This window comes from Quercus lobata, chromosome 3, assembly GCF_001633185.2.
Source record: "Quercus lobata isolate SW786 chromosome 3, ValleyOak3.0 Primary Assembly, whole genome shotgun sequence".
Classification (NCBI taxonomy): Eukaryota; Viridiplantae; Streptophyta; class Magnoliopsida; order Fagales; family Fagaceae; genus Quercus; species Quercus lobata.
The window spans coordinates 35,362,901-35,376,107 of NC_044906.1; the positions used below are offsets into that span (position 1 = coordinate 35,362,901).

Here is a 13,207-nt window from a genome sequence, read left to right on the forward strand (position 1 = left end):
AGGACTGATTTGAACTATGATGCCATAAAAAGACTAATAGTATAACAAACTAACAATACTAACATGTTTATTGGGCTTTATTGTTGTCTTCTTGTTAGGGTGTAGCCTCTATCTCTTGTTTGGGCGAACTTACACCACACCGATAGCCTTTGAACTTTATTTCAAGGGCTCATCGTTGAGTTTTAGCTTGGCTATCCCATATTCTATTTGGGAACATCAGAAATTTTCCCCTCAACAGGGATTATGCTTGAGAGACCATAATTATTTTTGGAGTAATACTACATCTAGAACATTTTAAAACAAATCTTATATAATAATTTTTTATTAATGGGTTAAAATGTGAGGTTAATAGTTGGCACAAATTAGAATTAATATCTGTTTTCCATTTATCATATAAGATTTGTTGTGAAATTATTATAAATGTAACATTACTCTTACTTGTGTTGAACAAAAAATTTTGTAATTCTCAAATTAGGGTGATCAATATTTTAATCTGGGTGCTCTTTCTCTCTCTCTTTCTCTTTCTCTCTCTCTCTATATATATATTTATTTATTTGCAAATATATAAATACATTTACTGGCAAGTCGAGGCGGCCTCTCTTTATATATCTTGCACTATAAGTGCAAAGTGTTTAGTGTGTCACTTCTTACAAGCTCTTTTTTTAATTTTTTTTTAGAATACTAAATATTTTATACATACACGGAAGGGGGGAAATTAAAAAAAAAAAAAAAAAACTTATTGTATATCTAAAAGGATCCCATTTTTAAATACGGTATATAGAAAAAAAAAAAAAACTCTCATTTCACCCCTTTTTCAATACCTTTCGCACGTGACCCTGACGAAAGAAACAAAAAAGAGAAACCAACATAGACATGTGTCCTTCTGACACAACCCTTTTAGAAGAGGACCCTTACATGCATAAAGTCATGGAAGTACTGTACCTCTATGAATATGATGGACACATCAAACTACTAAAGTAACAGTTGTAATAGCAAAGAAGGGTAAACAGTGAACCGATGAAAGAATACAATCAATGTCCAAATTTTGTTTATAAAAACAACTATGCTTGGGACATTTTGCAATTTAGCACTCCCCTGGATTACTTGTGGATGGTTTATGAAGTCTAATAAAATTTAGTTAGATTATATATTAGAGTCTTACTATCTAATTTAGCTTCTGCACTTTGATCTATTTGATATAATAAGGGAATTTGTTGAACATTACATGCAATCTAAGATTCAATGCTCCATACTACTCATTGCCTAGAGCCTTGAGTCTGTATTATATGATTGATGGTAAGGATTACAAATTTTAATATATATCCCTTATGAATTGATGTGTGCAATATATCTTGAGGTAAGGGAAAAATGGTCTCTTTCCTTGCCCAATGCTTGAGGTTGACTCTGATCCCCATCTCCTTCAGTGCCTCCTCCCAGTGACCTTCCTTTTTAGCTATTCCTCGGCCATTAGAGCTTTTTTTTCTTTTTTTTTTTGGCTGAATGGCCTTTAGAGCTAGTTGATTAATAGGTCACTTTTCACCTCTGATCCATTGAAGATAATGATAAGGGTTTGAATTACATTGATGCATCGAAGATCATAAGGGCTTGAATAAATTACATTTGTTATCAAAGATTATGATAAGTGTTTGACTTTCATTCGTTACTGCCAGCAGCAAGCATGTAAGAGCTAGAATTGAGTTCAAAAATGCATATCCTTGTACAGATGAAAACAGAGAGATTTATTGTAGATGGGGTAGATGGGGTTTTCAATGTAAGTTTACTGTCATGTAGGATAATTGTTGACCATCTTGTTTAGGTGAGGGCATTTTTGGTATGGTCTTGTTTTAGTTTTGTGTATTGTTTTTGCTGTTTTGTCGGCTTCTTCTGTACTGTGTTGCTGTTCTCAGTATGTTTCAATGAAATTTTCTTGATTATCAAATATATAAAAAGTATATAGTAACTTCCATAATGTGCCAATATTTTTATATTTGAAACTCATGCTATTTAAGAGTAGTAATTTTTTTTTTTTTTTGGTTGAGAAACTGAATTTTGAAAACTAATAGCTCTACTACTCTTCTAATTTTTGATCTGAAATCTTGTTTCTTCAGATTATATCGAACGAAGAATACAAAAGTGCAGAGCACCGAGTATTGGCCAATTCTTACCATGAACCAAGAGTGTCAATGGCAGTTTTCTGCAGCCCAGGAAATAGAGACGATGTTTATGGACCATTGCCAGAGCTCACATCACCAGAGAAACCTGCAATTTACCGGCAGTTCACGTTGACAGACTTCATGACTAGGTTTTTCAAAAAGGAGTTGGACTGCAAATCTTTGACAAATTACTATAAGATGTGAAACACATAGGAAAAATGGTACGAACAATGATAACATGTAGATTGTAGAGTATATACATTACAAACTTGTAGGCTATACCTGATTGAAAAAAAAAAAAAAAATGAAACCATTTGTTTGTCCAAATTTCATATTTTAAATAGTTATAGTTTAGCCCCTAGAATATGTTTCACTTAAAATGAAAAAATTTCATTTCTTGATTAAGATTTTAGTGCCAGTATTTGAAATATTATAATGTTCCAACTAACTGTCATTTTTCTCTCCTTTGTGCATTTGGAGGCAAATTGCTTTTTAACACCAATCATTTTCACTCAAATCCTCCACATATTTTTACTTATCGGCTTTTTAAATTTAACTTTCTATATGTTGCACTGGAAGTGCCGATGAACTTTGAAAAGTGTCAGTGCATCACCAGGTAAGTGATAGTGTTTGAAGTATTTCATTATAGGGAATTTTCACACATAAGGGATTTATACTTAAAAACTTTTTATGTATCTAAATATTTTTCAATTTTTTACACTCACAGGTGATTTTTTTTTCCCCCCCGGATTAAATTAGTAAAAAACTCACTATAATGTGTATGAATTGATTTATTTGTTATTGTTCTTTTCACCTAAGCTATTTGTGATTGTGAATGAATCTGTAAAAATGGTAGATTTGAAACAATAACATCCATTTCATAATCTTTATTATACTAAAGTCGTTAAACTTATGAAATTAAGGTGTGCATAACATAGAGGCTACTGAATTTTTGTGCCTTTTTACACATTATGCATATATCTCTGCAGGCAAGATTTGAATAAATTAAAGGGGTTCAATTGTTTCACATCCAACAGTATCTACACTCTATTATATAGTACGTAATGTATGGACATTGACATTCTTACCTCTTTTATATCGTGTGTAATGTATGGACATTCTTACCGGCAATTTACACACAACAACAACCCTCAAAAACCTGCAATATTTTACCGGTAGTTCACGTTGACAGACTTCATGACTAGGTTTTCATAAAGGAGTTGGACTGCAAATCTTTGACTAATTACTCTAAGCTGTAAAACACGTAGGAAAAATTATATGAACAATGGTAACTTGTAGATTTTAGAGTATATACATACAAACTTGTAGGCTATACCCATTTATTAAAAAAAAAAAAAAAAAAAAACCATTTGTTTGTCCATATTTCAAATTTTAAATAGTCATAATTTAGTCTTAACTGCCATTGTTCTCTTCTTCGTGCATTTGAACGCAAATTGCTCTTTAACGCCAATAATTTTCACTCTAATCCTCCACAAGTTTATAAATATCTTCATTTCTGTTTTAACTTTGTATATAGTGAAGCCTCCAAGAATATTTTTAGGGTGGTCACAATGAATATTAAATTATACAAAATTTAATTAAAAAAACTTGAATATATTAATGTCACAAAAAAAACATGAAAATATATGAAGTATTACAATTTTGTCTACTAACAAAGAGAAAAAGAAAAAAAAAAAGGATTGATAAGAGATAAAGTGAGAACTGAGAATGTTGAGATGAAAATAATAAAGTAAGAGAATTGAAGTGATAATAGAGAAGAGAAAAAAAAATGATAATATTTGCTACAACTGCAAGCTAAGTCGTTAAGGAGAGCAAAATTATTGCGATTGTAAAGCCAAAAAGAGCATAACTGCCAGTACTATCAAGGAAAACTCATGACTACAATATTCTTCTTGAGTCATTTATTCAAAAAAAAGAAATTATGGATTATTTTTATGTAATAGGTTGAAAGAGTTACAAATTTGAATGATTATTTTTATTTTTCTTTTTGAATCGGCTTTTTGTGAAATAATTTGTTCACTCGTGGTTTGGTCTAGTTTTGTTTTTGTTTGGATTATTTTTGTTGTTGTTGTTGTTTTTTTTTTTTTTTTTTTGGTTGTTTAAGGGGTTATTTTTTGGAGTAATACTACATCTATAACATTTTTAAACAAATCTTATACAACAATTTTTTATTAATGGGTTAAAATGTGATGTTAATATTTGGCACAAATTAGAATTAATATCTGTTTTCCATTTATGATATAAGATTTGTTGTGAAATTATTATAAATGTAACATTACTCTTATTTGTATTTAATTGAAATTTTTGTAATTCTCAAGTTAGAGTGATCAATATTTTTATCTGGGTGCTCTCTCTCTCTCTCTATATATATATATGTATATTTATTTATTTGCAAATATATAAATACATTTTCTAGCAAGTCAAGGTGGTCTCTCTTTGTATATCTTGTACTAAAAGTGCGTAGTGTTTAGTGTGTCACATCTTACAAGCTCTTCTTCTATTTTTTTTTTTTTTTTTTAGAATACTAAATATTTTATACATACACGATCGAGAGAAATTTTTTAAAAAAAACTTATCATACATCTAAAAGTATCCAACTCTTAAATACAGTATATAGGGAAAAAAAAAAAAAAAAAATAGGCTCTCTCATTTCACCCTTTTTTTTCAATACCTTTCCCACGTGAACCTGACGAAAGAAATAAAAAAGAGAAACCCACATAGACATGTGTCCTTCTGACACAACCCTTTTAGAAGAGGACCCTTACATGCATAAAGTCATGGAAGTAGTGTACCTCTATGAATATGATGGACACATCAAACCAGTAAAGTAACAGTTGTACTAGCAAAGAAGGGTAAACAGTGAACCGATGAAAGAACACAATCAATGTCCAAATTTTGTTTATAACAATTATGCTTGGGACATTTTGCAATTTAGCCCTTCCCCGGAATGCTCTATAAACCTTTTTGTAAATGGAAAAAATTAATCGGTGGTCTAAAGATATTTTTTAATGGACTAGTTTAGAAAAAAAAAAATCACAAAGCAATTAAACTCCTCTTCGGCTCTTCTTACCAACAAATAAAAAAAAAAAAGTGAAACTACATTATTGATTCTTGAAATTTTCCTTGTAAGTATAATTGATCCATCAAATTTCAAGTGAACCCTTTTAATATCTCAAGTTTAAAAAATAAACATTATTAATTTTCTGTTAATTACTATTAGTGTCAATACTTATGCAGATAACAAAGTAGTGACATGGCATTCTTTAAAGTATCGTGACATTTTTTTAATATTAAAAAATACAAAACTCAAATAACACCTCAATGAACCCAGATTCCCCACACCTGATCCGGTTCTTAAAGGGTTACCCAAATCAAATCTCTCTTGACCCAATCATCCTCCTCTATGCGACGCCATGATGCCGCCTCCATTGCCTAGTGACAACGTCATCCTCCTCCACACGATCGCAACAACGACGATAAGTGGTGAAAAACCCATTTTGGCTCTAGCTCTTCAAGTGTTGTCTGCCACAGCCACTACTGCTTCATCGTGCTTGCACAACCACTAGTGTCTCGCCGCTTCTCCTCACCTCTCCCCACCTCTCCATACAATCCCTCAAATATTACTCTTTTTTCTCTCTCCGTAGTCACAGTCCTTCAAATTAGATTTTTTTTTTTTTGAAATTTTAGATCTTCTTGTTATCGTTATGCACACTATCTATTTGTGTTTGCTTGAACAGTTGAACCATCATTTGGCTAATTCTCCGAAACTATGTGTATGTCATATTGTAGGCATTTTTTTCGTAATTGTGTTTTAGCATTTTATTGTTTTGGTGGTGCGTTCATACTGGATTGTGATTCTCCTTTTTTTGTTGAGATAAAAGATATAATTGTATTAAAGAATTGAAAAGAAGTATACACTTACAGTCTTGAAGACAGAAATGGCGACGCAAGGAAAGTAGGAAAAAAAAACAAGGATATGCAAATCATATGAAAAGAAATACAAAGATTAAAAAAATGCATAACAACAACTAATAGAGTGATTTTAAAGCGTTGAAGAGTGATGGTGAATGGTGATATTCTTTGATCGTAGATCTCATAGGTAATTTAGGAAATTTGATTTGGGTAACCCATTCGAGACTTTTTCGGGTGTTGGATTATGGATTTATGATGTGTCATTTGAGTTTTGAAAATTTCTAATGAAAAAGGACATCACATCACTATTCTGTTAGCTACATTATTGCTCTATTAGCCACGTAGACATTAACAATAACTGCAGTTAACAAAAGGATTAATAAAGCCCTTTTTAAACTTGATGAATTAAAAATGCTTACTTGAAATTTGAGGAACCAATTACGTTCACAGGGTAAATTTTAGAAACTAATAATATAATTTTGTCAAATAAAAAAAAAAAGTAGTAAATTAATTAGGATTTTATTAATGTGTACCTTTTAAGGCCTAATGTGTGTCTTTTAAGGCATACAATAATTTTCATTTTTAGAAAAAAATTTCTCGAAAATTAAAAAAGTTTTATGGAGGCTACTGAATTTTTGTGCCTTTTTACACATTATGCATATATCTCTGCAGGCAAGATTTGAATAAATTAAAGGGGTTCAATTGTTTCACATCTTACAGTATCTACACTCTATTATATAGTACGTAATGTATGGACATTGACATTCTTACCTCTTTTATATTGTGTGTAATGTTTGGACATTCTTACCGGCAATTTACACACAATAACAACCCTCAAAAGCCTGCAATTTACCGGTAGTTCACGTTGACAGACTTCATGACTAGGTTTTCATAAAGGAATTGGACTGCAAATCTTTGGAGAATTACTCTAAGCTGTAAAACATGTAGGAAAAATTATATGAACGATGATAACTTGTAGATTGTAGAGTATATACATACAAACTTCTAGGCTATACCCATTTATTAAAATAAAAAGTAAAAATAAAAATAAAAAAACCATTTGTTTGTCCATATTTCAAATTTTAAATAGTCATAATTTAGTCTTAACTGCCACTGTTCTCTTCTTCGTGCATTTGAACGTAAATTGCTCTTTAACGCCAATAATTTTCACTCTAATCCTCCACAAGTTTATAAATGTCTTCATTTTTGTTTTAACTTTGTATACAGTGATGCCTCCAAGAATATTTTTTAGGGTAGTCACAATGAATATTAAATTATACAAAATTTAGTTAAAAGAACTTGAGTATATTAATGTCACAAAAAAAACGTGAAAATATATAAAGTATTACAATTTTGTCTACTAACAAAGAGAAAAAGAAAAAAAAAAAAAAGGATTGATAAGAGATAAAGTGAGAACTGAAAATGTTGAGATGAAAATAACAAAGTTAGAGAATTGAAGTGATAATAGAAAAGAGAAAAAAAAAATGATAATATTTGCTACAATTGCAAGTTGAGTTGTTAAGAAGAGCAAAATTATTGCGATTGTAAAGCCAAAAAGAGCATAACTGCCAGTACTGTTAAGGAAAACTCATGACTACAATATTCTTCTTGAGTCATTTATTCTAAAAAAAAAAAAATTGAAATTATAGATTATTTTTATATAATAGATTGAAAGAGTTACAAATTTGAATGATTATTTTTATTTTTCTTTTTGAATCGGCTTTTTGTGAAATAATTTGTTCACCCGTGGTCTGGTCTAGTTTTGTTTTTGTTTGGATTATTTTTGTTGTTGTTATTTAAGTTTTTTTTTTTCTTTTTTTTTGGTGGTTTAAGGGGTTAGGGATTATGTTTGAGAGATCATAATTATTTTTGAAGTAATATTACATCTACAACATTTTAAAACAAGTCTTATATAACAATTTTTTATTAATGGGTTAAAATGTAATGTTAATATTTGGCACAAAATAGAAATAATATCTGTTTTCCATTTATCATATAAGATTTGTTGTAAAATTATTATAAAAATATTATAAATGTAACATTACTCTTATTTGTATTGTTGAAATTTTTTTAATTCTCAAGTCAAGGTGATCAATATTTTTATCTGGGTGCTCTCTCTCTCTCTCTCTCTCTCTCTCTCTCTCTCTATATATATATATATATATATATATTTATTTATTTGTAAATACATAAATACATTTTCTGGCAAGTTAAGGTGACCTCTCTTTGCATATCTTGTACTAAAAGTGCGAAGTGTTAATGTGTCACTTCTTACAAGCTTTATTTATTTATTTATTTTTTTTTTTTTAAGAATACTAAACATTTTTGGTGAAAGGCAAATTTCAAATGGAATACTAAACACTTTTTATATACAAGAAAGAGGGGAAGTTTTTTTTTTAAAATCTTACTGTATATCTAAAACAACCCAACTCTTAAATACAGTATATCGAAAAGAAACTTTCTTCCCTTTCACCTCCTTTTTCAAGACCTTTCCTATGTGACCCTGACAAAAGAAAGAAAAATGAGAAACCCACATAGACGTGTCCTTCGGACTCCACCCTTTTAGAAGAGGACCCTTTATATGCATAAAGACATGGAAGTACTGTACCTCTGTGAATATGATGGACACATCAAACCAATAAAGTAACAGTTGTACTAGCAAAGAAGGGTAAACAGTGAACCGATGAAAGAATACAATCAATGTCCAAATTTTGTTTATTACAACTATGCTTGGGATATTTTGCAATTTAGCACTCCCCCGAAATGCTCTATAAACCTTTTTGTAAATGGAACAAATTAATCGGTGTTCTAAAGATATTTTTTAATGGACTAGTTTAGAAAAAAAACACAAAGCAATTAAACTCCTCTTTGGCTCTTCTTACCAACAAAGATAAATAAAAATAAAAAAGTGAAACTACATTATTGATTCTTGAAATTTGCCCTATAAGTATAATTGATTTATCAAGTTTCAAGTGAGCCCTATTAATCTCTCAAGTTTAAAAAATGAGCATTACTAATTTTTCTATTAATTACTGTTAGTGTCAATACTTATGTAGATAACAAAGTAGTGACATGACATCCTTTAAAGTATTGTGGCATTTATGGGTTTCAATTAGCTCAACTGGTAAAGTCTCTGATGGTTGTATAAGAGATTTGGAGTTCAATCTCCGCCTACACCAAAAATTGATTGGTGTCTTGGTCTGATGATAAAGAACTATCATTAGGAGCGAATGTCATAGATTGAAACTCTCTTAAGAAAAGAAAAAGTATTGTGGCATTTTTTTTATATTAAAAAAATACAAAACTCAAATAACACCTCAGAGAACCCAAATTCCCCACACCTGATCCGGTTCTTAACGGGTTATCCAAATCAAATCTCTCCTGACCCAATCATCCTCCTCTATGTGACGCAGTGATGCCGCCTCCATTGCCTAGCGACAATGTCATCCTCCTCCACACGATAGCAACAGCGACGATAAGTGGTGAAAAACCCATTTTAGCTCTAGCTCTTCAAATGTTGTTTGCCACAGCCACTACTACTTCATCGTGCTTGCACAGCCACTAGTGTCTCGCCGCTTCTCCTCACCTTTCCATACAATACCACAAATATTGCTCTTTTTTCTCTCTCCGTAGTCACAGTCCTTCAATTAGTTTTTTTTTGTTGTTGAAATTTTAGATCTTCTTGTTATTGTTATGCACACTATCTATTTGTGTTTATGCTTGAACAGTTGAACTATCATTTGGCTAATTCTCCGAAACTATGTGTATGTCATATTGTAGGCATTTTTTTCATAATTGTGTTTTAGCATTTTATTGTTTTGGTGGTGCGTTCATACTGGATTGTGATTCTCCATTTTTTGTTGAGATAAAAGATATAATTGTATTAAAGAATTGAAAAGAAGTATACACTTACAATCTTGAAGACAGAAATGGCGAGGCAAGGAAAGAAGGAAAAAAAAAAAAAAAAAAACAAACAAGGATCTGCAAATCGTATGAAAAACAATATAAAGATTAAAAAAAATGCATAACAACAACTAACTGAGTGATTTTAAAACGTTGAAGAGTGATGGTGAACGGTGATATTCTTTGATCGTAGATCTCATAGGTAATTTGGGAAATTTGATTTGGGTAACCCATTTGGGACTTTTTCGGGTGTTGGATTATGGATTTATGATGTGTCATTTGAGTTTTGTAAATTTCTAATGAAAAAAGACATCACATCACTATTTTGTTAGTTACATCATTGCTCTATTAGCCACGTAGGCATTAACAGTAACTGCAATTAACAAAAGGATTAATAAAGCCCATTTTTAAACTTGATGAATTAAAAATGTTTACTTGAAACTTGAGGAACCAATTACGCTCATAGGGTAAATTTTAGGGACCAATAATATAATTTTGTTAAATAAAAAAAAAGTAGTAAATTAATTAAAATTTTACTAATGTGTGCCTTTTAAGATAAACAATAATTTTCATTTTTAGAAAAAAATTACTCAAAAATTAAAAAAAAAATTACAATTTTTTTAATTTTTGAGAAAATATTTCTAAAAATAAACGGTTTAATATATGTCATAAGGACACATATTAACGGACCCGATTAATTAACCCATCACATGTCACACCTGGTGAATAAAAAAATCTCAAAAGTAAAAGATTCCGAGGACAATAATTGCTTGAAAAAATACAAATGGGACTGCAAAATTCAACAACTAGTCGACACTCGTTTCTGGCTTCAATGATTAATAAATTCGTGGCACATGCCTCTGGCCCTCTCAAACTCCCAATACCATTCTTTTATTTAATATTTATCATTACCGACTTCAGCTCTTCAAGTGTCTTCAACCACACAAAAAATATCAGCCACATTTACAGTCCTCAGTTCAGTTTTACTCTCCCTAGTCTCTAATGGAGCAATCAACACGGTCCAACTCCCTTAACCTTGTCCTTGTCTTCTTCTCCTTCCTCTCCTTCTGTAACATCCCAACTTTATTATCATTACCCTCCTCTTCTTCTTCTTCAACCTCTGCTTTTCCCAATGAAGCTCTCCCCACTAAATCAGGCTATCTCCCTGTCAATCCCACCACTGGTTCCGCCATTTTCTACACTTTCTATGAAGCCCAGGAACCCATTTCGACTCTCTCCCAAACCCCACTTCTCATTTGGCTCCAAGGTGGCCCTGGCTGCTCCTCCATGACTGGTAACTTCTTTGAACTTGGACCCTGGCGTGTCAATTTTCATAAGGCCAAGTCTGACCCCCTTGTTCTTGAACCCAATTCTGGTTCTTGGAACCGCTTATTCGGCCTTCTTTTCCTCGATAATCCGATTGGAACTGGGTTTAGTATTGCTTCTACACCCGAAGAAATCCCAAGAGATCAATATACTGTTGCCACGCATCTTTTTTCTGCAATCACTTCGTTTATTGAACTAGACCCATCGTTTAAGTTTCGTCCAATATATATTACGGGTGAGAGCTATGCAGGTAAGTATGTTCCAGCGATTGGATACTATATTTTGAAGAAAAATGCAGACTTGGCCTTGTCTGAGCAGGTGAACTTAGCAGGTGTTGCTATTGGAAATGGTTTGACTGACCCGATCATTCAGGTGGCAACTCATGCCGTGAATGCTTACTTTTCGGGTTTGATCAATGAAAGGCAAAAGAGTGAGTTGGAGAAAGCTCAATGGGAGGCAGTTGGGCTGACCAAATCGAAGAATTGGAGTGAGGCCACAAATGCTAGAAATAAGGTCTTGCATTTGTTGCAAAACATGACAGGGTTGGCCACATTGTATGATTTTACAAGGAAAGTTCCTTACAATTCTGACTTGGTTACTGATTTTTTGCAAAACAGTGAGGTGAAAAAGGCCTTAGGAGCGAATGAATCGATTGTGTTTGAGGAATGTAGTGATGCAGCGGGTGATGCATTGCATGATGATGTGATGAAGAGTGTGAAATATATGGTGGAGTTTTTGGTGAAGAAGAGCAAGGTTTTGTTGTATCAAGGGCACTTTGATTTGAGAGATGGTGTCGTTTCAACTGAGACTTGGGTGAAGACAATGGATTGGGAGGGAGTTGGGAATTTTTCAATGGCAGAGAGGAAGGTTTGGAAGATAAATAAAGCGCTTGCTGGGTTTGTGCAGAAATGGGGGAGTTTGAGTCAAGTTGTGGTTTTGGGGGCTGGGCATTTTGTGCCTACTGACCAGCCACTGAGTTCACAGGCAATGATAGAAGACTGGGTTTTGGAGAGGGGCTTATTTGGCCATCAACAAGAGGAGGATTTGTCATCAAATTTCCTGGGTGCATTGTAAAATTTGTTCCTCTTATTCTCTTGTGGTTGTACTTTGTATCAATTGGTAACTCAAATCATGGGCAAGCTTAAAATGGGATGTTAAGAACATTGCAATTTGCATCACGGAATAAATGATCTGCCTTGATTTGTCGGATTTTATATTTGATGCTTACATACCAATTGGTAGAACTTCACTTTTCTACAGATTGTTTTCCCCCCTATTGGGTCTTTTGGCAGGAGAGCTCTGAATCTGCAATATCAACATATCATGTTTAAAAGATTTTGATAATCCCCATTTTTGGATAAACAAAATTACCTTTATCAACACTAGAATAATACAAGCATACCACACCTTTACAGTGGTTATAGACGCATAAAACGCCAAAAAACAGGATTTCAAGAACCTTAGCCAACTTTACTAACAACTGTAAATATTAAACAAAGCAAGGCATAAAGAGCATGGCTCCAATATTAATAAATGCCCTCAGTCAATCCATTTTTCGCCTGCATTTTCCACCTATAAATATTGTTTTATATTGAACACACTAGTATCCTTACTATATTTAAAAATGATAATTACACAAGTTTCGAGCTTAAAAATTCGTGTCTGCAGGAATTTGTTCTCCTCCATATGTGTTGGAGGCTGATTCCAATGTCATATTCGTTTAATGCATTTTTGAGGAATATATTCTCATCCAAATCTGTTCGGACAGCAGAAGATTCAAATTTCACATTTATATAATGTAGTTTTCAATAAGAAGTATAAAGTTCTCACCATTCTAGCTAGCCTTGCACTTGCAAGTTGTAAATCTCCAGTCAATAAGACAAAGAGGAAGT

At 32.1% G+C, this 13,207-nt stretch overlaps 2 protein-coding genes across 2 annotated transcripts; both read left to right on the plus strand.

Annotated features, from left to right (window-relative positions):
- Nucleotides 1–1,705: 1,705 nt before the first annotated feature.
- LOC115980815 (1-aminocyclopropane-1-carboxylate oxidase homolog 6-like) lies at nucleotides 1,706–2,357 on the plus strand. The gene is made up of 2 exons (XM_031103027.1): nucleotides 1,706–1,771; nucleotides 2,109–2,357. Exons 1-2 carry the CDS (start codon nucleotides 1,706–1,708, stop codon nucleotides 2,355–2,357), a joined length of 315 nt encoding a protein of 104 aa, XP_030958887.1.
- Nucleotides 2,358–10,846: 8,489 nt separating this feature from the next.
- On the plus strand, nucleotides 10,847–12,539 carry LOC115982174 (serine carboxypeptidase-like 50). The gene has a single exon (XM_031104703.1). The coding sequence runs from the start codon at nucleotides 10,992–10,994 to the stop codon at nucleotides 12,387–12,389; it is 1,398 nt and encodes a 465-aa protein (XP_030960563.1). The 5' UTR covers nucleotides 10,847–10,991; the 3' UTR covers nucleotides 12,390–12,539.
- Nucleotides 12,540–13,207: the final 668 nt, after the last annotated feature.